Here is a 27,855-nt window from a genome sequence, read left to right as displayed (position 1 = left end):
ATGTAAAGTGCTGCGTAAATTGACGGGGCTATATAAGTACCTGAAAAAAATAAAATAAAAATAATTATATTAAAAATGTAACTGGAAAAGCGACCTCTCTCACAATGGCTGTTGCAGGTGGGTGCACTTGGGGGCATACAGACCTTTACAGGTTTGCATACCTATTTTAATTTTCAGAATAGAAAAATCGGGGAATCTGCAGTTTTATGAAGGCGTAAAACTCCTCTAACATATAATGCTAGTATTAGAATCACTTTTCCTCATCTTTACCGACTACCAAACTACTGCATCTGTGTTTTAAAGCCTACCCCCAAAATAACAGAAGTATTGAGAGCTTATACCAGACTTCTTTGTTTGATTAAAACAAATAACAAACAGGTCAGAATGTGAAATCCGGTCCAAGTCCATGAAATATGCTTTTGTAATACTGATTTGATCTTTGTTCTTTTTGTGCTTTAAACACATTTCTGCTGAAGGAAAATTTATTGTGAAAGACTTAACCTAATCCTTCTGTTTGATTACTCTGACCTGCAGCTGCTGCAAAAAGAACAGGGACTATAGGAGGCTCTGTGGCTGGATATATTATATAGCTGAGACTCATGCAATACAGAGAAGCACGGAAATTTACTCAAATTGGGCATATATGTGTCTAATCAATAACCGTAAAAGTCCTATGATTGAAAGAAACAGAAAAGAGTGAAGAGAAAAACTGACTGCCATCACTGACCTATTAAAAATGCTAATTGCCAGGCTTCCATTCTGATCCATCTCCTTCAATTTTTTGAGTTGCTGACTCTGAAGTAGTGTATGTATTAAACATTCTAATTTTATTTTGTCATCATTGGTTGCATACTTGTAAATACGCTAATCAGAAATATTAAATATCTAGGATAACTAAGCATTACAAGAAATAGCAAGTTTCCTTTACAGCAGTGGTTCTCAACCTTCCTAATGCCGTGACCCTTTAATACAGTTCCTCATGTTGTGGTGACTCCCAACCATAAAATTATTTACCCAGTAATTATAATTCAAGAGTGTCATTTTACCTCCAATACTGCTGCTTTCAACACAGTAGCTGCTTTTAACAGAGTAGCTATTTTCAACACAGTAGCTGCTTTAACAGAGTAGCTGCTTTCAACACAGCAGCTGCTTTCTACACAGTAGCTGCTCTTTACACATCGGAAATATGTGTTTTCTGATGGTCTTAGGGGACCCCTGTGAAAGGGTCGCTCGACCCCCAAAGGGGTCGCGACCCACTGCTTTACAGGTTAACTATCCTTTAGGTTATACTCCCACTGCCACCACTACGAACCTATTGGCCAGGCCCCAATTTATCTGCACATATGTGGAGAACATCTCTTTCATTCTAATGGAATGCTCTTCTGTCCTTGGGATGCTTAATGGACGGCCTTCTATACAGGAATTAATACGATTTTCTCAGTGCATCCACAGAAGAATTAAGGGTCCGAGAGTTGCAGTAGCCTCTGTGTAAATCTCTATGGGTTGCACAGTGCAGATCTCACAGGAGTGTGGACGAGTACAAGGCTTTTGGGAGGTATTGGGGATGGGGGTAACTTAAAAAGATAATTATACAAACATATATTTATCCTACAAAGCTGGGGTAGCACAGATTACCCAACCTTAAATTTTATACAGATTCACTAGAATACCAGATCAGTTCAAACTGACTAATGAATTGAGTTATAAAAAGACTATAAAAATTACTATGACAGAACATGAGCAGTGAGTTTGTCTTCTTTCCTAATACCTTCCAATCTTCAAGCTCAGAACAACAAAATATGGCTAAATTGGTCACCGATGAAGAGCCAAACTCCATTTAATGTGGGGATGTGTTTAAAAGAATCCTTCAGTCTGTCAAAAGGAGAAAACTGAAGCACACACCAGGAGCCATGCCCTGCTTACGCGTTTCACCATCTCATGGGCTTAATTGTAGAGCAGGTCACAGTAAAAGACTCCATTGCCATTGTAGCAATATTGAAGTGGAACTGCACTGCATCTGAGTACCACAAACCAAATATGCTATATAAATTCATTTTTAATATTCAAAACAAACTCCTCCATCCATCCATGTCTCCATGCTTTATTTTGCTGAGAAATAGTTTTGAAAAACACCTCCTGGCATTTCTGGGAGTGGTCATCCTGAGTAAGGGCAGATAATTCATGCAGCAATTACTTCCAGGAATGCATCTGTCCTTAGCTCAGGCATTGGCTGAGCTGAGAACCCTCCCCTCCTCATTACTCCTGGGATGTATTACATCATTTGCCTAGGCATGGAAACCAGGAAGTAAATGAATAAATGCAAAAGGCTAAAACAAGTAAATATGATATACTTTCCTATCTATTTACTAATGCTAGCAGCATAATGATTAGAAATAGTCCATGTTGATTGAGAGCGTGAAGTTCTGTTTTAACTTGTAGAGCCAATCATCACTTTTTAAATTCAAAAAAAGCAGATAGGCCCTGTTACTTCTTAGTAGACCTGCATGCTGAGGAATTTTCTATTGAACAGTGCACCAACATGTCTACCATCCTACATGATGATGTATGCACAACAATAAAGTGTTTTACCTACTGTTTCAGTACAAGGGGTGTGGCCTTGAAATCATAACTCAGCGTTCTGTGCCTGTGGCTATTCCACATACAATAGAGGACACAATAGTTCTGCTGCCATTAATCTTATGAGTGAATATATCAGGCCTCAAAGACTTCCCTATGCTATTGTAAGAGATTCTGGCAATGTTTTAAAGTAACCTCCCTGTAGGTAAACGCAGTGTTTCCTTATAATATTGCCACAAAAACATTATTAGGCTTTCTTCTATAACTTGATTATAAATTTATTAATTACTGAAATAACTAATAGATGTAACAGATGTGCCTACAGACGTAATTTAAGCAGGGGTAGTCAATAAATTGATATATCAATAACACTGATGAAAGCATAATAAAACAATATAAAAAAAAACCCCATCAGTATAGAGAATTATCCATTGTGAATGGAGATGGGATGAGGTAAGCCGTACAGAGAAGTGATTATTTGTAGGTCTAGGGCTAGTGATACTTGAAGCAGGGACTATATTCTCAATTCCCTGCCATTGTGTGTAGCAAGGAATCTATCACTGACTTAATTTTTGACACTCAGAGATAAAAGATGGTAAAAGATCATTAACCATTTTACTACTTGCTGACAATCAAAAAGGTGCAACCTTGGCTTTACCAATTCTTTACTTGTTTGTAGACACCAATATAAGCAAAGGCATGAAAGTCTTCAAACATGGGTAAACAAGAAGGCTTCCCCATACAGACATATTCAAATCTCCTTTTGAGCAAATAAATTGCAGGATGGAGTTTAACCACTGGGCATAGTTTTCTTGCTATAATAGAAACTAATTCATAGGTGGTTGTAGCAGCGCCAAAGAGCACGGAAGGAGCCGGGTGACCCAATCTCCTAAGTAGGAGCGAGTGGAGCTGTATGTTATCCAGCATCAGAACCATGAGTATACACCCATGATATGGGAAAATGGCGTTTATGTACTTTTTTTAATGTGAGTGGGCAATTGGCTTTGTTTATTTATATATCCAATAAAAAGCAGGATTACACTGTGGAGGATTTGTTCTGTTTTTAATATTATCCTACTATGGTCACGTGGATTTGAGTATCCCTGAGATAGGAGAAGATCCAGAAGCAATAAGGTCGTTATCCTTAGCATTCCATCCCTGGTGATATCTTTCCTGATGCATGTGGGCCACCCACAAAGTGAGTTGACCCGTAGGGTCGCAATAAGGAGGTGAGGGGCCATTTTGGCCATTTGTCTGCACATCGTGTGGCACTGTGATCACCCCACGTAGCTTGCTGTGTCGTTTTGGTCACTAAATTTGGAAAGTTTTTTCTTATGGACTTTCACATAGCATGAACTGCATTTGAATATATGAGCACATGCACTGTATCACTGTAATTAATAATTCCGTTTGTGTATTTATATTATTGTACACCCATTTTATTATGCTATCCATTATATTGCATTACAATATGTTTGTCCTAGAACAGTAGGTTATGCTAGCGCTTCACAATTTTTTCCTTTTTTGTACTTACCTTGTGGTTAAGGCGAGTGTGAGCAGCTTAGAATTAGGTTATCCATTTTAGCGCAGGAGGTCTTTTATTATTAATTCATGAACTCGGATTATATTTTGAAAGAGGACCAGTCATATACACATTACAAAAAAATTTCCCAGCATCTTAAAAACAGAGGATTTAGTTTGCACACATTTTCAAATCTATGTGTAAACTGCAGTGCCTACATCAAGGCTCCTCTGTATACCAAGGTCCTAACTATAGTATTGAAAGAGTCTAAGTTGGAGCACACATAGCAGTGGATAGATTAAGGGCAGGTTTGCTTGAAAGAAGCCCACCCTCCTTGAAGGCACAGGGATGCTCAGCAAGAGCACAATGGCAGCTGAAGGCATCCAGTGCATCCCCGCAGACCAGTCTTATATACCCTTTTGCAGGAACACAGAGCTTCCAGTGTAATATGTTTTCAGGTTACGTTTTTGCCTTTGAAGAAGGGTGTAGGATCTGAGCACGTTAAGGAAAAAAACTTCACTTCAGAGTCATCTGCATATTGTTTCCAGGGCAGTGACATCATTGAAAGTAAAGCAGAGTACATTTAAATCTGTGTCCAACAACAATCCTACAACTAACTCTCAAATAACGGTGGACATGATTGCACAACCTCCAAGAGGTACCTCAAATATACATTGTGCCATTTAACATTCGGCGTTTAGTGGTCCTTCAGGTAGTCTATATATAACCTTGATCTGTATTTTTTCTCTTTTGATAATCATTCTGCTCTCACAGTTGAACCAAACCAACTATGCAAACAGAGATATAAATTCTTCAGATGTCAATGTACTATGTTTGCTCCCAAACACACCTTTAGCAAGAGAACAGCCAGGAGAACACATTACTTTAGTTACATTGGAAGTTACAGATTCTCCAGTAACATCCAGAGACAGAAGACTATTTTACCCTCTAATAATTTTCCATTGAACACAAAACAGAAAAGAATGTTTCTTTCAGAACTTACCTAGTTCTTTTGATACTGGTGATACTGTAGTCATCTCTCCCACCCTGGCCAATCCATCATAATAAGCTTTTCCAGCTTGTACCATTGCTAGAAGAAACATACAATTAGTAAAAACAGGAAACGCACATGACATAATCACACTATTTAACCCACTTTATAAAAAGGATACTCTAATATACATTGCACAAACCCAGTAAACCGTAATTATAGAGCCCTTGCCTGTATACCAATATTTGTTGTGAAGATTATGGAACATCAATATCATCTCTGTTAAAGTTGCACTCCAAGTATGGATTTTATTGCATTGTCCAATCAGAGGGTGCCGTGTATTCATTGAGAAAAATGCAAGGCATTCTGTAAATGGCACCCGTGCACAGTGAGCGACCCCTTGTGTTTAATACGCACAATATGTACAATCTTACTATGGTAAAATGGTGCAGTGCTTATTATACCAAAACCTTATTATAAATGCATGCGGAAAAAAAAAATGATAAAAAGGCATGTAAACACAAAAATTCAAATAAAGTCTCTTGAACGCAAACTTTGTCAGGATATTGAATCACACAAAGACTCAAAACGTTCAGTGCCCTTTCTCGTAAGGTTTTTCCACCTTTAAAAAAGATGTGATTATCCTCATACATGTGTTGCCATCAACACCAGATGTCCTCTCACCTTAAAAGTACAACCTTACACATTATGCATGGTCAAATGTGCCTTTTGTCCTTTACCAGACAAATAATGGACCTCCAGATTCTTCAGATGATTCAGCTTTAAATTGCAATAATCCATCTTTATTTTATGGAACTTTCCCTTTACGACACCTTCTCATCTCCTTCTGGAATCAATGACCAGGCTATTTACTGCATGGTCAATATTGGCCTCTATCCCCTTTGAATGGACATGTATAACCATCAGGATTCATTTTCCAAAATTCCTCCTCCTTCAGGTTCCCAGAACATCAAAGTGCTATTTCATATACCAGGTCACTTTCCCTTTAAAGCCACTTTCTCCAGTTTTTCCTGCTCTCCTTCACTCAGCCACATACAAAAGGAAAAACTCCAGTAAGAAGGCTCATCATCCAATGTACCATTGTCCCTATGTGTTTTGTTGCCGGGTCATGCGACTTCCTCAGAGGGTTATGACTGGATGACCCATAAGTCCATCTTTACATAGTCCCTCAGGTGCCGTTTTTAGAAGACCGCACCATATTGCCATAGTCCAAATAGCATTGTACAGGCACTATTTTATTGTAAGTAAATAACCAGATACACCATTAAACACAGAGTTCCCAACGCCATCTTATCCTTTTTACATATAACCTTCCCAATAAGAAATATTGCTTATACAAAGCAAAGTCCTGTGTCCAGGTTGCGTGCGCGCCCAGGTGCACACACTTGTTAGCCAGATCTGAGCACAGTCCAGGGCAGTTGCTGCCATTTGGATTCAGAGCCCTGTCAGGAGACCTGCTGGTTGCATCTGTCTGACACTGCATCCCTGGTGAGAGGGACTTCTTGCCTGGAGGCACAGGGAACGCTGTGACAGCTACACAGGCATGGGAGACCAAGAGAGAGTCTAGTAGGCTGGGAAAACCATGACAGCTAGCAAGTCCAAGGGGGCTGGAAGAGGTCTGGAAGTCTCGGGAGAGTGAGCAAACCTGGAGGGGTTGGGATTGCTGGAGAATCCTGTTGAGTCAATAGTAGGCCTGTGCAGCAAGGAACTGCAAGTCAGGGCAGAGCAACCCTAAGAGCCAGGTAGCTTGGTATTTTTTTCCTTTTGTTTTATTTACTGGAGAAGAACCCCTGTGTGGGTAACTCATGTTTGTATGAACATTAATTTTGTTCCTTTTACTAAAAACAGACTGCCACACCCTTAAACCTAATAGCCGACTGCCGTGGACTCACTAAACAAAAACTTCATCTACCACCGAGCTAAACATCCCTCATATCACAGTGTATAAGTTAGCAGAGGGGTTGCTTCTTTCACCTCTCCTACTGCTTCTAGATTATTCTCCCATCAATGCTCAGTTCAAATATTATCAGGAAGTAGCTGTGACCAGAGAAAATGCCTGCCTCTACCAAGATGTACATTGGTTGGAACAAGGCGTTGCAAGTCAGTAATGAAAAATGATCAACTGCAGGGAGCCCACAGGTAAAACTGCAACTAGTCCTTTAACTTGCATTTTTGGGCACAGCCTGCATAGTACAGGTCCTCTTTAAGAGTTAGGTATTAACGCATGTAAATTACCAGAATTAATAGTTTGTCCTCTGCTGGCTTAGGACATTCTGTAAGAAGTAGGATTATTAAAATAGTACAGAAAAGCCACTGGGTGTATTTTATTGCAAAGAGCACAGATCTTGATAGCCAATAACTCAGAGTAAATCATCAAGAGGCAAGTCCTAGGCAGTAGGTAGGAATCTGCACAATGTTATTTTAGAAAGTCCTGATGGCAATGTACACTTAATCTATCTAAACTGCTTCAGTATTTGATACACCGAATCAGATTTCAACCTGCTACATTTCAGTGGCACACAATGTCTTAATTATTTAGGATAACTTCACTTAGATCCAGATACTACGCTCTGCACATGGCTATGCTTTCAAGCCTTAAATAGACACTGCTTGGCAGAATGAATGGACTTTCCAAATTTCAAAAGTATAAACTCAAAGTGAATAAAGGCAGAAACTTAAGGGAATGTATAACAATTTGTATACATTTGTGGTCATGGAAAATACTAAAAATATACACATACATATTTCATGCATACCTATTTCCAACCAGCAGCTGGAGCAATAAAAATCCTTTCACTGTTCTATGGAACCATCATATAGAATACAGAGCTCAATAGCTCAGAAGAGTGATTTCTTCCCTATCTGGCTGATCTGTTCAGATGGGTTATAATATATGGATTTTCCATCAAATAAAGGTGGTCTGAAGTCAGTATTAAAAGTTTATTTGTAAAATAAATATTTGATATAAACTGTGAAAATAAAAAGATATAAAACATTTGTTTTACATCATCAAGCCTTAAACAATGAAAGTAGCATTAACCCAAACGTTGTTGTTTCCATGTGAATCTGTGCTGGCAAAAATGTCTAATAAAATGATAGGATGCCTTAACAGTGGTTCGCTCAAACCATCTTACATTGCCTGTATTTGTACATTAACCCACCACTGTTCACCTCACAGCTCTGCCATGATTTACTCCATCTGTTATCACAATCCTAATGCAGGACCCTTGGTGGGCAACAGGGAGGCCACAAAATGATACTGTAAAATACACTATATTGCCAAAAGTATTGGGACACCCCTCCAAATCATTGGATTCGGGTGGTCCAATCACCTCCATGGCCACAGATGTATAAAAGTTCTACAAACATTTGTGAAAGAATGGGTCGCTCTCAGGAGCTCAGTGAATTCAAGCATGGTGGCGAGTCTGCAGTTGGGAATCCATACACCATTTGATTACCATAGCGTGCTTTGACCTCCCAAAACGGAGGTCAACACCTTCTGGTTTACCATTACACGTGGTGTTGAGAGAGAGGACTTTACATAGATTTGCATTTCAATTTTTATGCTTCAGTGAGAGCTACTATAAGAAGGGGAGACTAGAGATTCATCTTATGATGACACCATTTGATTACCATAGCGTGATTTGACAAAAGAGAGGTCAACACCTTCTGGTGAGTGGGAAATTCATTTATTACGCACGAGTGGTGGAGAAGAAATTATTGAATCTGTGCGACACCCTCCTGTGGGACTCTCATTCATCTTTAAGTTTTTGGACTTGATCATACCCTTTACCCTGAATTTTCCACAGGCGGAGTCCAATCAAGTTGTGGAAACATCTCAAGGATGATCAGTGGGAACAGAATGCACCAGAGCTCAATTTTGAGTGTAATGGCAAAGTCTGTGAATACTTATGTACATGTGTTTTTGTCCTTTTTTATTTTTAATAAATTGCAAAGGGCATTGTTATGAGGACTAAGTCAGAAAGCAAGTTACATTTGCTAATAGGTAAGGCTAGCATATAAAACAGCTCTGATACGTGTTGTTTTCATTGCCTACCTACCATAATCTCCAGAGATGCACCGAAATTTCAGCCGCCAAAACATATCGGACGAAAATAGCCCTATCGGCATTTTGCCAATAGGAAAAATGTAGCCGATACAGGTGCCGATACAAGTGACTGTGTGTACTGCAGATGTGAAGGGCGCGCGGTGGAGAAAGACAGGAGAGGAGCATTGTATACAGTGACTGGCTGCCTATATGTCAGTGCTGGTTTTTAAACAGAATTAAAAAACAATGCCGTTTTTTAAATGTAATTACCGTCTTTTTTTCCTTCACTATAGCTCAGAGACGGATCAGTCATTCTCAGGGAGCTAAAGGGAAAACTACCCAGTGACCCCGCCCCTTTGTTTCCTTTAGCTTCGGGGAGAGTGACAGCTCATTTTCTATGCTATAGTGAATTAAAAAAAAAAAAAAGCTGGTAATTACATTTAAAAACGGGCACTGACATACAGTGACAGCCAGTGAGGGAGCCTCTGTGTATACACTGCTCCTTCACTGTATACACTGCTCCTCTCCTGCCCCCTCCTTGCACACACTGCCCCCCCCATCCCCTCCCCCCTACAAAGAGGACCTGTCACTTATATGCTATCACATGGGGGACTATTTGTCCCCCATGTGATAGCAAAATCATAAGTTAAAAAAAAAAAATAATAATATACATTAACCGCCTCCCGCCCACCATATAAAGGTAATGAGGGGCGTAAGGCGGTTCTCTCGTTCTGGGACGACATCATATGACGTCCTCCCACTCTAACCGCGCATGCGCGGCTCCAGGAGCGCACAGCGCAGCGATCACCGATCAACAGAAAGAGCTGAAGATGTCGGCTCGGTTATGTGATTAGCCGTGTACAATCACAGCTGATCGCATGTAAATAGGGAAATGCCGGTTATCGGCATTTCTTTCATCACGAGCTGTCACGCTGACAGCTCGAGAGGAAAGGAGAGCCGGTAATCAGCCTTCCACAGAGGAGACATGTACACTGATCATCAGGGCACTGATGACCAGTGTGCCCTGATGATCAGTGTAGCCTCAGCAGTGCCATCTGTCAGTGCTAATCAATGCCACATGCCAGTGCCCATCAGTGCCTCATCAATGCCACATACCAGTGTCTAAAAGTGCACACCAATGCCACATATCAGTGCCCATATGAGCTGCCTTTCAGTGCCAATCAATGCCAGTCAGTGCCGCCTATCAGTGCCAGTCAGTGAAGGAGAAAAATCACTTATTTACAAAATTTTATAACAAAAAGTGCAATATGAGTGCTGCCTTTCAGTGCCCATTAGAGATGCCTGTCAATGCCCATCAGTGCCACCTACTAGTGCCTCCTCATCAGTGCCCATCAGTACAGCCTATCAGTGCCTCATTAGCGCACATCAGTGAAGGAGAAAAATCACTTATTTACAAAATTTTATACCAAAAATAAAGAAAAAACTTTTTTTTTTTTCCAAACTTTTCAGTTTTTGGTTTGTTTAGCAAGTGGTTAAAGCAGAAAAAAATACTGAAAAAAACTGGAGCCTCCCTACCCCCACATACACAGACATTTCGGTTATCGGCCACATGCATTCTGAATTTTCGGTATCTGTTTCAGCACCAGAATTTTCATTTTGGTGCACTACTAATAATTTCAAAACAAAACAGCACATTATACATCACCCTCTATTACCCCAGACTCTGAACCCAAAAACCACAACTTACTCATTACATGCCAATCCCTTTACATACTTAAGTTTGAAAACTCAAAAAAAAAATGTATTAAAAAGGTATGGTTTAATTTTTTCTAACACTGTTGCTTTAGAGTGGACATTTTCCTCCTTTCACAAACCCACATCAGCATTCAACTCTGCAAGCAGATAAGAAATCACCTTAAATTATTTAAACTTTGCTTTTACATACAATTATGATTTTTCCACTTCCTGGTCCTGGCCCTGACACACATGCATCCTGGGAAGGTTACATCACCAGTGCCCTCTCCCTCAGATGAAGTTATAGACAAGAGTTACAGGAAGTAAAGGGACATGGATTCATCTGTCTTATGCAGGCCATAGACAGTTCGTTTATCCGCCGATTTTTCCTACGAAAAACGAAACATCGGTCGTTCTGTTGCCACCAATGATTGCGAAAATCGGCCATTTTTCACAAATTTTCCAGCATGACCGATAAAAGAAATGAGGAGCCGCGAAAATCGGCCGATGCCATTGCCCCACTAACAGTGCAAAAATCAGCCTATTATTCTTTCGGACGAAAAATTGGTCGATAAACGAACCGTCTATGGCTTGCATTACTTAAAACTGATCTCCATGAAAAGAACGAGCAGGAAAGGGAAAATAAGGTATGCAAATCTTAAAAAGCCTGCAACTGTAATTATCTGATTGTAAATTGCCAATACTAGACATTTCTAAAACTGTAAATTTTTAGATAAGGGTACAGTTCCTTAACTATGCGGCCAAGATGAAGCAACACAAACTCAAGCAGTTTCACACTGTGAATAATCAATGGCCCTTGGTGCAAGAAACCATTGACTAGAATATTTGTGCAGAGATTTGTAGGATAGAATAAGATGTATACAAGATTTTCTGTTCAACAGCACTAATGTACAAGAAAAGTATGTGTATTAAAGTGGAAGTAAAGGCAAAACCTAACTTTATATCCTATGCCCAGCCACATTCTATGCAGGGTCAGACTGACCATTTGGAAACTCCGGCACTGCCCGAGGGCTCGGGGTCAGTAGGGGGCTCCACGAGGTGCCCCTGGTACCTTTTTCATAGGCTTTTTTGAGTTTGGGCAAGGACACAGGGGCCCCATGATCCCCTATTGCCCAGGGACCCCATGAGTTGTCAGTCCGCCCCTGATTCTATCCCTAATCTATCTAGCCCTGTAAAGAAAAGATCACTATACTTGCCTATTCTGCAGCCGCTCTGGTCCGGTCTCCAATCGTACTCTATGTGTGCAGGAGACAGACAAAAATGGCCAGGAAATGCCTGGGAAGTGATGTTGCCCATAGACTTACTATGGGGCCACCATTGTCAGCTAACTCTCCGACACCCTGAAGCTGCTGTTGACAGCTCAGCCTGGGACTGCACTGGAGCGACTGCTGATTAGGCAAGTATAGCGATGTTTTCTTTACAGGGGTAGCTAGATTAGGCTTAGAACGTGGCTGAGAAGAAGTTTAGAGCTAGTTAGGTTTTGCCTTTACTTCCACTTTAACTGGTTTTCTTCAGTAATTTGCCATAAGATGAGATCTGATCCTCATCTAAGTCACAACAGACAAACTTATTAGAGGGGATTCAGTTAAGCTGCTGCACCACTTTTCTGTCATTAATCCCTCTAGTTAATGTATTGTAGCTAATTCATGAAGCATTTGCAAAAGTTTTGGTTCTGACAGCGACTCGTGCACCCAGTTCAGATAGTTTTAAAATGCCCCACTTTTACAGTGTCATGGAATGAATGTGTCAATTTCAAGATAAAATACCACTACTTCATAACTTATGAAATTGGAGCTAATTAACACCAAATTTTTGGCGTCAAGGTAGAGAAACTGGTGCAGACAGATTTTGCAAAAGTGTATCATATACATTCTAAAAATGGTGCAGCATGCGCCAAATTCTAGGACAAGTTTTTGAAAGGTGCATAAATTTGCCACATTCTGCACCACTTTTAGAATGCATGAGAGACATTTTCGCAAAATCTGTCTGTGCCAGTCTTTAAGAATTCCAGGGAATGTGCTTAAGTTAATAACACGCAAATAGTTCTAATTTCTTATGTCTTTATTAACTACGCCCATTGAACATTCACAGTGCTGGAGGAAAAAGTATGTGAACCCATAAATTAATTACTTCAATGAAAGCTAATTGGAGTCAGCAGTTTGCACACCTGGAGTCCAATTAATGAAAGGCATTTGGAAGTGTGGTTTAGAGCTACTTTGATTGATAAAAAAAAAAAAAAAATCAGACATTTTGGGATTGCTGTTCATAAGAAGCATCAGCTGATTTGAACCATACCTCGCATAAAGGAGCTCTCTGAAGATATACGATCAAGAGGAGTTCATCTGCATAGGGCTGTAAGGGGATACAAACAATCTCAAAGTGTGTAAGCATCCATCAGATGACAACTAGATGAATTGTCTATAAATGAAGACAGCTTAGTACTGTGGCTACTCTTCCTAGAAGTGGGTGCCCAGCCAAGAGGACTCCCAAGGCACAACACAAAATCCTCGAGGTAAAGAAGAACACAAGAATGACAGCTAAAGGCATCACTGGAACTGGTAAACATCCCTGTTCATGAGTCTACCATATGCAAGTCTTTGAGCAGGCAGGGTGACCATGGCAGAACACCACGGAGGAAGCAGCTGTTCTCCAAAAGTTTGCATGCCTGAAGATTGTCGAAGAGAAACTTGGCAAACTGTAGTGCTATTGGGAAATTTTTTGTAGACTGTTGAAACAAAATATGAATTGTTCGGGAAAAATACTTCGCACTATGTATGGCTCGAAAAGGGCACAGCTTGCCAACACCAATGCATCATTCCAATGGAGAAGCATGGTGAGAGGAAACATCATGATTTGCTGCCTCAGGGCCTGGACCACTTGCCATAGAGGGGAAAATGAATTCCCAAGTTTACCAAAATATCCTATGGATCAATAATAGCAAATGCAGCGCTCAACAAATGATAAATAAATCGACATATATATACTGTAACAAACGTAAAAACATGCGCTGTGAAGCGCTATATTAGATTGTGATAATAACCATAACTTTAGTCATCCAATCAGTGAGAGCTAGCCTCTATTTAATCAGCCCTGATATGGCTGTCGTTACTTCCTAAAGATGCCGCCAGACGAAAAGTACGTCCAAAGCGTGATTCCGTCACTTCCAGGTTCCGGTGACATCACGTCCAACCCAGAGAGAGCGAGGCTTGTAACACACGTTGGCCATTTTCGATCACTTAGGCTGTACATACTGGTGCCGGTTAACAAGCCACCTGTACATGCGGATTCCTGTTATTTCCATTTTACACCTATGACTGGTCCTTAACACTGGATGGGATTTTTGCTGGAGAGTAATAGTCTGCTGATCACCTGATGTGCTGACATGTGCCAGATGATCCTCCGAGTTACCCTTTCGGATCCAGATGACCAGGAGTGGTTTGATGTACTCAAATGAGTGATTTATTGCACTTTCTGGTTAGTTAATATACATTCGTTTTCCAGCCACTGGAGTCACGGAATTCACTTTATGCTGATTCTTTGGATTTTAAATTTATATATTTATTTATCTTTGTGTCACAACTGCACTTTATACGTCAAATCAAGATATTATCACCATCTAATATAGCGCTCCACAGCGCATGTTTTTATGTTTGTTACAATATACATATATGTCGGTCTATTTATTTATCATTTGTTGAGCGCTGCATTTGCTATTGATTTATTGGAAGGATTTCAGGTTTTACCTTAAGGGCTCATTCACACTTGACTGTTTTACCAACGCTTGCAAACCCCCCTATAGCGCATGGAACGCGTTGGTCCGACGTTTGCGGAGCGTTTAACACTCGGCAAACGCCACATGTGCGGTTTAGTGGCAGTTGCTAGGCGTTTGCCGAGCATTAAAAACGCCCCACAATCGCCTATAATGAAGTTTAAATGGTGTTACCGCTCCACAAACGCCCCGCAACCGCACCGCAAACACCGGCCGGGCGTTTGCGGAGCGGCACCATAGACTAAAATAGGAGGCTTCAGCGCCTTCTGACTACTCGACCAGAGGCATCCGTTTTGCTGCGACGCTAATGCTTAGAACAGCACCATGTGCTGCAATGTGCAGAATTGTCCGAGGCATTTGGGAAGCGGTAAAAACATTTCCCAAACGCCTCTCTGCCACCTGCACACAACGCTAGTGTGAACGTAGCCTTATGCTAGCGGCTTACTTCTTTTACCTAGCGCTCGTTTAACCTTTATTTTAAATATCCTATAGAATGATGTCAGGATGGTTCTCCGCCATCTAAACCTTAGTAGAAGTTGGGTGATGCAACAGGACATTGACCCTAAGCATTGAAATAAATCCACCACTGGCTACCTTCAGGAAAAAAAAATGTGCCTTTTGGAGTGCCAGTCAGTGCTCAGACCTTAACCCCATAGAAATGTTGTGGAATGACCTCAAGAGAGTCATTCACACCAGACATCCTACAAACATGTCTGAGCTGAAGCAGTTTTGTAAAGAGGACTTTGTGCAGGTCTGATCAAGAGCTACCAAAGGCACTTGATGAAGTCACTGCTGCCAGCTATTAACTTCAAGGGTTCACCTTTTTCCTCCAGCACTGTAAATGTTTAATGGGTGTGTTCAATAAGGACACAAGAAATTAGAATTGTTTGTGTGTTATCACATTGTGTTTATGTATTGTGACTCAGATGAGAATTAGATCACATTTTATGGCACAGTACTGCAGAAAAGCAGGTAATTCTAAGGGGTTCACATACTTTTTCTTACCACTGTATTTCATGCGGCACAAATGTTCTTCGAGCTATTTATGTCATTGCTCCAGTCAAATCAGGGAAATTCACCAACAGACATACTACATGCAAATCAGTAAAAAAACAAGGAAAACACTGGCATGAAGTAACAGAAGGAAACCAATACTTCCAATTCATTATATGAACTCTTGTGCAGCCAAACTATGTTACTATGTAGGTTCCAGAAGAGACTGGGTTAATACACAAACACATATGGTAAACAAAAATATGCAAATAGGATATTCCAAATACATGGTGTCACGTGTTGATATGGTTGGCAGATATGCAAAGCATAGAGGAAGTTTCTAAAGCTAGGAATCAAGGGATTCGGAGTTATATTCATAATATTTATAGCATTAAAAAAAAAAAAAAAAAAGATACAGGAAAACATGCACATTACCAGTATTGGTATAATCAGTAGTACTAATAGTTAATACGTTGGGAGGAGGGAAAAAAAAATTAGCAACCACCAATGCACCGGGGTACCAAGGTACTGCAACAATCAGAAATGACAGTCAAGGCATTAACAATGGTATGACACTACATAAACACCCCCCCCCCCACCTTAACAGTACCTAAACAGCGTTATTCCATTATATTTCCTGTACCGTATCATGACAGAAGGCATCAATCACTCATCCGGCATCTTTTCAATTTACGCTATGTCTCACTTCTGTTACCTTCCTTAGTCCAGGGTTCGACAAATCCCAGGTGCCAGGTCACCATGGCAACTATAAACTGAATCCTGGCGCCTGGGTTTTCGTCAGCCAATTCACTGTTGGCACCAGGCATGTGATTCTGCATTTCTGCTTTGTTCCCACTGGCTCCCTTACATGCCGATCACCAGGTCCCGGACAATGATTCATGGCTGTAAGCTGCCGATCGTCGGAGAAAGTGACAGGAGAGAGATCTGTTTTGTAAACACAGATCTCTCTGACAGCAGGGATGTGCCAGTTTTTGTCTCCATGCTAAGCAGGGAGACAAAAACAGCACATCCCTAAGTAAAACAGTACACAGTGCAGTTACATTACACTCTCTAGGCACACAGTTAACCCTTTGATTGCCCCAGATGTTAACCCCTTCCTACCCAGTGTCATTAGTACAGTGAGTGCATTTTATTAGCACTGACACTATTAGTGTCATTGGTGATGTCAGTGTAAGAATGTACGTCTTACTATAACAGTCCCACTATAGGTTGCTGATCGCTGCCATTACTAATATAGAAAAAAAAATTCCAGTATATATTACACTGTCATTGTAGACGCTATAATTTTCACGCAAACCAATTAAGACTAGGTTTACACCTACGCAGGTTGCGTTTGAGCCATTTCTGCACTGCGTTTTGAGTTTTTGCAGTTGTGTTTTTGCCGCATTTTGCATTTTTTTTTTAATTTTTCTTGTTGCTAGACAGATTTAAAACGCAAAACACACCAAAAACGCAATACATGCTTTTCTGCCGCATTTCCTTTGAAGTCTATAGAAACAAAAACGCAACTTTTTGCATTAAAAAAAGTCCCTCACCCTTTCCAAAAAACCAACTGGGTGAAAACGCACAGGTGTGAACATGTCCCATAGGAAATCATGTTAAATGGACTGTACTGCGTTACTGCAAAACACTGCAGGAAACGTTTAGGTGGGAACCTCGGGTTATACACACACTATTTGGGATTTTTTTTTAACCAAAGACATGTACCAGAATACATTTTGGACTAAATTTATGAAGAAATGTAACTATTTTGTGGGATGTTTTATAGCAAAAAGTAAAAAAAAATATATTTTTTTCAAAATTTTCAGTCTTTTTTCATTTATAGCACAAAAAATTAAAAACCCAGCAATGATCGAATACCACCAAAAGAAAGTTTTTGTGCAATTGTCAGTTACAGAAGCTTAGCATTGTATAGCATAAAATGGCCAGGTCATGAAGGGGGGTAAATCTTCCGGAAGTCAAGGAGTTAACATCTAAAAGGAAGCTTTTTTTAAAATTCTTGACATACTGTCACCTCTGTGTATTCTCCACCCTTTCCCCCAGTAGATCCATTGCTGGTGTGCAGAGATTCTCCCACACTCCCCTTTCCTTTGGCATTAGCCAATCTGTGTGCATCGTGGTTATAAAGCTTTATTAGTTTAAAAAAAGCTGGCTCCTATATTCAACGCAAATTTTCAAGCCTTGCCTTAGCTGAACACTTCAAATTTAAATGATCTGTTCATGATACTCTTTGAGGCCCCATTCACATTTGAGGGTTTCGTAGCTCAAAGTTACAAAATGCTCAGAGAAAGAAAAAAAATCCAATATTCTCTATGGTGGTGGTTCACATCTGCACTCAAATGCCTGAAGCTCAAAAAAAAAAAAAAAAAGTTTTGAGAGCTACTTTTGTAGCTCAATTCAGGCAGATTGGTGCATTTTTTAAGCAGCTAAAAACCACATAGCAACAAATGATGTAAAAGGTGATAGTTTTCTCTATTGGCTAATACAAAAATGTCAAAAACACCAAAATCCTCCAATATACACGCAATAAAATGACCCAAAAAAAAAAAAAAAAACAGAAACATGACACTCAGGTAATAAAGTCACCTTAGTGAGCCACATTTCAACATCTGCATTCTTTTATGTTTTAAACTTTTCTTTTTATTTTAGATATGGATAGAAATAATCATTCATTTTGACTTGTATAATGTTGACAACGGTTTACACCTTATCCAAGCCACTTCTTCAGGTCTTGCGAATGTCAGGAGCATACCCCAACGTTTACAGCCACATGCGTAGTTCAAACACCTTAAGCTACAATGGAATGTTTCACAGCAGATCTTGATTGTCCAAAAACTAAACAAAAAGGTCAAAAAGTTTGTGGATCAAAATATATAAAGTGCAGCGCTCTCCACCTGTGCTGAATTCCCACCAAAAGAAAATGTGTATATATCAGAAGCAAAACAAAAAACATAAAAAAAAACCCCACATAAAACCTTCCTCGCAAATACTTGTGTGCTTTTAGCACACAAATCTCTATAAAAACACTGCAAAACCTTCCTGTGAATAAAACGTTCAAAACGTGCAAATTCAAAAAAATTTTAAATTACAACACATTACTCTAACTTGTGCTCATAAAAAGCAATATAAAATATATCATGAACTATAGTAAAGTCCCTAAATATTCCTCCATGTGAAATATAGTAAAAAGTCCACAGCAGAATTATACGATCTGAATATACACGATATACTGCATATATAAATATACATATAAATATACGCTCTGAATCCTTACACTACTAAAACACTACTACACACTAAGAAGAGTGTGGGTGTATTTGCACAAGAGGATTCAGATCATAAATAATCCTGGCACTGGCTAGAGCTCGTCTTATGGTGGAGGCACCTTTAGACAGCATTATCCATTTTGGGGCAAGGGAATACACAAGCAGATTTAGAAGAATTTGACTATCACATTAAAACCAAACTAATGCAAACACTTTTTAACCACTTCAGCACTAGTACGGTTTTAATTTTTTGCACATGTGTAAAAATCTGCATTATTGGCTATAAAATTATTTTAATCCCCCAGAACAGGACATACTTTCTGAAAGCACAGGACCTGTTACATTTTTTTATGTAGTATAGTATTTGCGTAACTGTTTATTAAATGCATATTTTCAAGAAAAAAATATAATTAAATGAATTTTAGTGCAAACAAACACACTAAAAGACTGATTTTTGGTAGAATATATAACATGAGGTTGCATCGAGTAAAAAGATACCAAACATGTAAAGTGTTAAAACTGTGCCCGTGATATTGCTAAAAACTATGGTACCTATAAATCTCCATAGACGATGCTTTAAAAACCTTTACAGGCTCCATCAACTGTGATCGCTGTTTACATACATGTGAGCGTCCTGTGGGCTCATTTGTGTTTGTGGGTGTGTGCAGGGCAACGGGAGTTAAATTTTTTTTTCTTAATAAGTTTTACTTTTGATTTTATTCATCTTTATTGCTATCACAAGGGGCTAACAAACCCCCATTAGGCAGACGACCAGTACTCTTTATGGAGACATCGGGGGGTTTAATAGACACCAATGTCTACTCTGCCCTCCAAAGCAGGTAACAGAGCTGAGATCTGCTTGGTTACATGCTTACCTGGCTGTATTAAGCTGATGGCTACTGCAGCCATCAGCTTGTGCCCAACTCCTAACTCTCTAGAAAGAGTCCAAAGAGCTGAAATGTTTTAGCATCAGCTTTTTCCTTACGGGATAAAGGTATTACATAAATGAATAAAATAGGGAATCCTGAATGAGATGAGGAATGGCACCTACAGAGTATTGATTAACAACATTAGTTATGTCTGGGAGCACATGAAGAGAGAGAAGTAAATGAAATAATAAAAACTGTAATTCGTTCTTTCGAGAGGTTTAGAACAACCTTCCTGCCGAGTTCATACATCGCTGCAAGGGCTCAGGAATACTTCCAAAAAATCCCCATCTGTGAACACAGTTTGCCGTGCCATTCAAATATACAAGTTAAAACTCTATCATGAAAAGAAGAAGCCATATCTCAACATGATCCAGAAACACCACACGCTTCCCTGGGCCAAAACACATTTAATATGGTCTTTTACAAAGTGTAAAACTGTTCAGCGATCAGATCAATCTATATTCTTTTTGGAAACCATTGGCACCGTTTCCTCTGGCTAAAGAGGAGAGGCATCTTCCAGCTTATTATCAACATTCATGTCAAAAGTCTGCATTCTCTGATGGTATGGGGGTGCATTAGCGCGTATGGAATGGGCAGTTTGCACATCTGGAAAGGCATCATCAATGCTGAAAGATATATCCTGGTTTTAAAGAAGCATATGCTCCCATCCAGATGTCTTTTTCAGGGAAGGCCTTGTATTTTTTAGCAGGACATTGCTAAATCGCATACTACATCTATGACAACAGCAAGGCTTCGCAGCTGAAGAGTCCAGGTGCTTAACTGGCCTGCCTAAAGTCCAGACCTTTCATCCAACTAAAAACTTTTGGCACATCTTGAAACAAAAAATAAGACAAAAGACGACCCAGGACAGTTAGAATCCTATATCAGGCAAGAACGGGAAAACATTCTTCTGCCAAAACTCCAGCAACTGGTCTCCTCAGTTCTCAGATGTTTAACGAGTGTTGTTAAAAGAAGTGGGGATGATACACTTTGGTAAACATGGCCCTGTCCCAACTTTTTTGAGATGTGTTGCTGCTATCAATTTCAAAATAACTTTATTTTTTCCTTAAAAATGGTACATTATCTCAGTTTAAACCTTTGAAGCTCTTTCCATTTTATACTGCAAATAAAATGGGTTTATGAGATTTGCGAACGTGTGTCCTAACGTTTTTGGAATTGGGGTTGTACATCCCGGAGTTAAAACTTCGTTCATAGGTACAGTATATAGCACTATATCTTTTATCATTTATAATTTTTACTTCACTCTTCAGCAAAGCACAGGGTACAGAACAAAAGGAAGCAGTCTTCCACACATGGCGGAACACTGTCAGTCCAGAACCATGTCATCTTGCATGACTCTCAAATCATTAGAGATCCAATTACATGGAAAACAGTAGTGCAAAACAAAGCCCCTAAAACATATAAATTCGTGACCACACAGTGCATGTCCACAAGCAGGGGTCCGACCCATGTAGGTTTAAGCCAAAAGAGCATTTTTAAATCCAAATTATATCATATATGGGTATCAGGAAAAAAATTAAAGTGAGAGAGGGGAAAAAAAAAAAAAAAAAAGTACTATATCTTTTCTCTTTATAAAGAACTTCTATGTTCCTCTTCTATGCTGACAGAGAAAAGTAAGGCCTCTGTAGTTTTATGGTTACCAGGGCAGAAAAGTAAGACCCACAGGAACCTGCACTGCTCAAAAAAATTAAAGGAACACTTTTAGATCAGAGTATAGCATCAAGTCAATTAAACTAGAATATTGATCTGATCAGAGGGGGGTAGCAGAGGGGGTTGTCAATCAGTTTCAGCTGCTTTGGTGTTAATGAACTAGAGGTGCACTAGATGGGCAACAATGAGACAACCCCTAAAACAGTTTTACAGGTGGAGGCCACTGACATTTTTTCCCTACTCATCTTTTCTGACTGTTTTTCACTAGTTTTGCATTCGGCTAGGGTCAGTGTCACTACTGGTAGCATGAGGCGATACCTGGCCCCTACAGAGGTTGCACAGGCAGTCCAACTCCTCCAGGATGGCACACTAATACATGCCATTGCCAGAAGGTTTGTGGTGTCTCCCAGCACAGTCTCAAGAGCATGGAGTAGATTCCGGGAGAGAGGAAGCTACTCTGGGAGAACTGGACAGGACCGTCCTTTGTGTAAGAAGGAACAGGATGAGCACTGCCAGAGCCCTACAAAATGACCTCCAGCAGGCCACTGGTGTGAATGTCTCTAACCAAACAATCAGAAAGACTTCATGAGGGTGGCCTGTGGGCCTGACATCCTCTAGTGGGCTCTGTGCTCAATGCCTGGCACCATAGAGCTCGAATGGCATTTGCCACTGAACACCAGAATTGGCAGGCCTGTCACTGGCACCCTGTGTTTTTCACAGATGAGAGCAGGTTCACCCTGAGCACATTTGACAGACGTGAAAGGGTCTGGAGAAGCCATGGAGAACGTTATGCTGCCTATAACATCGTTCAGCATGATCGTTTTGGTGCCAGGTCAATGATGGTCTGGGTAGGCATATTCATGGAGAAACGCACAGACCTCTACAGGCTAGACAATGGCACTGACTGCCATTAGGTATTGAGATGCAATCCTTGAACCTATTGTCAGAATCTACTATGGTGCAGTAGGTCATGGGTTCCTCCTGGTTCATGACAATGCTCGGCCTCATGTGACGAGAGTATGCAGGCAACTCCTGGAGGATGAAGGAATTGATACCATTGAATAGCCCCCATGCGCACCCGAGCTAAATCCAATAGAACACCTCTGGGATATCATGTTTTGGTCCATTTGATGCCACCAGGTTGCACCTCAAACTGTGCAGGAGCTCAGTGATGCCGTGGTCCAGATCTGGGAGGAAATACCCCAGGACACCATCTTTTGTCTCATTAGGAGCATGCCCCAATGTTGTCAGGCATGCATACAAGCACGTGGGGGTCATACAAACTACTGAGTACCATTTTTGAGTTGCTACAATGAAATTCCAGCAAAATGGACTAGCATGCAGCATCGTTTCTTCACTTTATTTTCTAGGTGTCTTTGAATTCAGTCCTCTGTGGGTTTAGAATTTTCATTTCCATCAAGTGATGGGGCATCCTTACAGTCCTAACACATTACCCAGTCCATATCAGTATAGCTATCTAGTGTGATATTTTTCCCCATTGAGAACGGATGTGTTTTCAAAATGTTGCTTTAATTTTTTTTGAGCAGTGTATAAATCAGATGCATTGTGGGACCCTTACTGACAACATGAGAACCAGCTGCAGATTCGAAATTCCCTGTACTATATGCAAAAACATAAAGGTGTAGCTACTGAGCTGTGCCACTAGGTCTCGGCTGGATATATTTGCAACTTTCTGTAGCAGCCCATCATATGGACTTGCGTCTACAGATGCCACTGGCAGGTAGCGCATTTTGAGATTAGCTTGAGGGTAGAAAACCTAAAAAAATTTGAGCAGAAGAGAAAACAAAATAGGAGAAAGATTTTATGTATGGTCCTGCATGGTATAGAATGACATTGGTGTAATAGGAGCAAGACTAGTCAGAAGTGCAAAAAAAGGCTTCAGGGAAGTGGTCCTCACAACCACAGCCAGCAGGGAGAAAGTTTGCTGGATTGTAGATTAACCCCTTTACGCCGGCCGCACATAAATGTGCGGTCTCCCAGCGTCTGGGCCTAGACGCCGAGCGGCCGGACATTTGCATTCATGTAACAAAAAACATATGTGCTGAGAGCGCGCGCCCTGCGCGCTCCCAGCACACGTGTCCGGTACTCATGGAAAGGTCCGGTCTGCTCTTTCGATCGAGACCTTTCCCGATCATGTGACCGCCTTGACGACGCGTCACTGCGGTCACATGATCCCTAAGCCACTCCCCACCCACCCCGCCTCCCGGCGTCTGAAACTCTTAAAGGGCCGGGAGGCGCCGGTGGGAAGGGGTTAAGTATTTCCCTCTATGAGACTGGCCGTAAAAAAAACCGAAGCATCTCAGATTGTAAGCTCCAAGGAGCAGGGCCCTCCAATCCCTCTTGTATTGAACTGTATTGTCTCCCTTTATATTGTAAAGCACTGAGCAAACTGTTGGCGCTATATAAATCCTGTATAATAATAATTATATCCTGCATATTGTGGATACATCATTTTTGTAACCGTCTGGAGTTGGAATTTTAAGTGAGCATTTCAATGCACTGCAGCAATGTAAATGACATTTTACATGCCGTAACCATTCTTTGTAACAGTTTAACAGATACATTAAATTTTTAAACTTACCAGAGACTGCTTTTTCATAATTTCTTCCCAAATTAACCAGATTCCTTAATCCGGGGTTGAACTGGTCCATAACATTCTGAAATATACATAAAATACTATCTCACTTAAAGTCAATAAAGGCAGAACATAAATTACTTCAACTGTATCAATGAAAATCAATGACCAAAAGGTAACTAGTGTTTAATAATTCATCATACATACTTTGTGCTACTCTTTTCACAAGAGAACTACGAAGGCTTCACATTGTAAATTTAATTATGAAATAATATACAGTACTTTAAATATATTTGACATGCAGATTCTGAATGATGTTAGCAATAATAGTAAGAATTTTATTCAAATCTTCCATTATATTATAATTCATAAAATAGGTAAACTGGAGATTACCTTCCAATTTGTACAGTATATAGTCAATACAAAACACCACATTAACCAAGAATATTCAGGCTTGCTCATTGAGGTGCTAATATCACCGTCATTAGCCATGGCAATCCGCCACAGCATAGTAAAACCTAGTACTAACCACAGATGGCGAGGAAAACCACGCCATCCACTGCAGTGCTTGGAATCTGCTAACCCCAGACAAAGAAAGAATTCACTGAAGCATCATCTACAAAACTGTGATCCAAATAGAACTGGCAGATGTACTATTTGATGATCCAAAACACAAAGCTGCCAATTCCACTCACGTAAAATGGACCATCACAAATTTAAAGAGGTTCTAAAGTCTAAATGTTTTTACCTTAATGCATTAAGATAAAATAAGTTCTCTGCATTACTTGTTTTCCCCCCATCCCTAAACACTTACCTGACTCCTCTCACCGCTCCAGCACTGTCCCGATTGCAGCACACCTCCTCTCACTTTCTGGTCTCACAGGAGACATTGAGGGCAGTGGGAGCCATTGGCTCCTGCAGCTTATCAGTCAAACTTGTGTGAGGAGGTAGCAGGACGTGGCTTACCACCGCTGTGAACGTCTATGGATGCACACAGTGAATGAATGAATAAACTACAAGTCCTGTCCGTCACCGTGGAAGATGATCAGCATGCTTGTAGTTCATTTACAGCTTAGGAACAGACTGCCCGTACAGTTTGTGCAGGAGCATGACATTGCACCTGTGACTGTGGATGTGGATGTAATGCTCTGCTAGCTCCTGTTAAAAAAAAATCTCATCTTATTGCATTTTTTTTTTTTAAAACTTAAATTTTTGTCTTTTAAATTACAGGTGACAATTATGGACTCATCTCATGGCGCGGATACTTGGCAATTGGCTTAGGGCTGTTGAACAAAGTTACACGCACAAAAGGGGAGTATGTGCTGCTGGGGAGGAGAAAATCTGTTGCTTTGGCCACCAATGACCAAGTGCATGCTTGCTTAAGTCCTCATGCACACTGGACGTTTTGATAACGCTGGTAACGTTAGCGGTGTAAAATCACATTAAAAACTGAGTTTTTCAGCTTTTTTTTAGTGTTTTTGCATTAGCGTTTACCTGCGTTTGCGGTTTTTACAAAAAAACCTTTTCGGGGGTCAAAAAAACGCCCAAAAAACGCTGATTTGCGGAGTTTTACCGCATTTTGCAGCGTTAGTGCGTCTGTCTAAAACTAGAAAAAAATAAAACAAAAAAGGTTTTGCCATTAGTTATATTTTAAAGCCTAACTAAACCCAAGAGAAAATGTAAAATACTAAGGCTCCTCAAGCTTCTCAGTCCTTTGATCATCTTTTTTCGAACTTTTTCCTTTATCATCATCTGGTGATCCTACCTGTAACAGACTTCCTGTTCTATGGTGACAATTATCACTCCCCTGTATCTATAGAAGAGCACGGTTGTCACCCCGGGGCAGGACTGCAGAACACCTCCCTTTCTCTATAGTCCTCAGATATCTGGGTGTTAATGTACCTTATAAAAGTGCAGCAGAGGAAGTTATCAGTTCACAAGGTTTCTGACAGGATCAAGAGGTATAATAAAATGCTTTTAGACCAAAGAAGAAGTTCATTGTTGCTAACTAATCAGTGCTACATTCTTGGGTAGATAAGGCTTGGCATTATCTGCATCACAAGAAAGGTTTATGTCCTACTAGGAAAGGATACGTCCTTTCATGTACAGTATACCTGTGCGGCAGCAGTCCAAATTCCATGTAAAGACTTCACAAGCAGTAAACTATCTTTGAGCTGTTAAGGCGGCCATGCATGGATTAAAATTCAATAGAGACTAGCCGAACATCGATCCATGTATGGGCAGACAGTTTTTTCCTGAACGATCAATGTATTCTGATGGAAGGGAATGCTCCATGTTGTCAGTCAGAACACAATAATAGCATAGCGGGTGTGATTCCCCCATCCACATTGACTGTGTGGATAGGGGAATTGAGTCACCGATTTCTAAAGTACTACATGCATTACTTTTCATGCGATTTGCATAGACATCTGTGTCAAATGTCTTGCAACTCCCACCTGAAATCGGCATGTCCCCCGACTCTGAAATCACGCGACTTCACTGTAAGACGCATGATTTCAAAGTCGGACTTGATGTGACCGGGGTGTTAGGGATTTTTCACACAGGCGTTGAAAACCGGTGGCTGGGTCGCATTTTTACCGCTTCCCTACCTCCTATCAATGCCAATGGGAGCACATCGTTGCTGTGAGGCAAAAACAATGCTGCCTACAGTGCTCAGCTGGCATTCATGCTTTGCAACCACCTCCATTCACTTCTACTGACACATACCACAAGTGCTCTGTAAAAGTGCTATAAACATGCCTATGGTGTTTGCAACCGCACCTTAAATAAGATGTAAAAAGTGTCAAAAGTGATCATTTCCCATTTGAGGCTCCATGTACACAGGGCATATTGCTAACGCTGGTAACATTGGCTAAATGGTTAGCACTTTCGCCTGGCAGTACTAGGGTCGTTGGTTCGAATCTCAGCCACGGCACCACCTGCCTGGAGTTTGCATGTTCTCCCTGTGACTGCGTGGGTTTCCTTCAGGTACTCCGGTTTCCTCCCACACTCCAAAGACATGCTGGTAGGTGAATTGGACCCTGTCTAAATTGGCCCTAGTATGTGTATGTATGAATGTGAGTTAGGGACTGATGTGAATGTACAATATATATGTGATGCGCTGCGTAAATTGACGGTGCTATATAAGTACCTGAAGTCACGTTAAAATGTTTTTCAGCTTTTTAAGCATTTTTGCATTAGTAGCGTTTTTCCACATTTGCGTTTTTTAGCTTTTTTTTTTTACCCCCCCAAAAATTTTTTGGGTTAACAAAACGTCCAAAAACGCTGGTTTGCGGTGTTTTACGTTTTGCCGTGTTTTTCATCGTTAGAGCGTTTTTACAGCTAAAAAACTCCTAGAAACCCACAAGTCCTGGGTTTTTTTTCCAGCCAAAAAACGATGATTACAGTCTGTGTGTGCATGGACACACAGGATAACATGCTGGGGGGTTTATTTGCTGTAGAAAAAAATGTCAAAAGCAGCTGTAAAAACATCAAGTGTGCAAAAAAAAAAAAATTCACAGGGCATCTGATATACATTGCCTGATATGACGAACGCCCATGCAACACTATTAGTATTATTATTATATAGTGGGAGACAATACAGTAACAATACAGATCAATACAAGAGGGATTTGAGGGCCCTGCTCCTTGGAGCTTACAATCTAGGAGGGAGGGGCTAGTGATACAATAGGTAATAACTGTGGGGGATGGAGTGGTTGGAAGAGTAGAGGATTC

At 40.4% G+C, this 27,855-nt stretch overlaps 1 protein-coding gene across 1 annotated transcript in view; it reads right to left on the bottom strand.

Moving 5' to 3' along the window:
• The window catches only part of BAIAP2L1 (BAR/IMD domain containing adaptor protein 2 like 1), a 211,338-nt gene that overhangs the window by 106,650 nt on the left and 76,833 nt on the right, over nt 1–27,855 (bottom strand). The window contains exons 2-3 of the mRNA XM_089682739.1: nt 24,127–24,202; nt 5,103–5,189 (exon numbers count right to left, since the gene is read on the bottom strand). Of these exons, the coding sequence (XP_089538865.1) occupies nt 5,103–5,189; nt 24,127–24,202 (163 nt within the window). The remainder of the gene's footprint in view (nt 1–5,102; nt 5,190–24,126; nt 24,203–27,855) is intronic.

This window comes from Staurois parvus, unplaced genomic scaffold, assembly GCF_062004578.1.
Source record: "Staurois parvus isolate SC_StPar_1 unplaced genomic scaffold, SC_StPar_1.0 ptg000297l, whole genome shotgun sequence".
NCBI classification, from domain to species: Eukaryota; Metazoa; Chordata; class Amphibia; order Anura; family Ranidae; genus Staurois; species Staurois parvus.
This window is presented reverse-complemented; position numbering and strand designations above follow the sequence as displayed.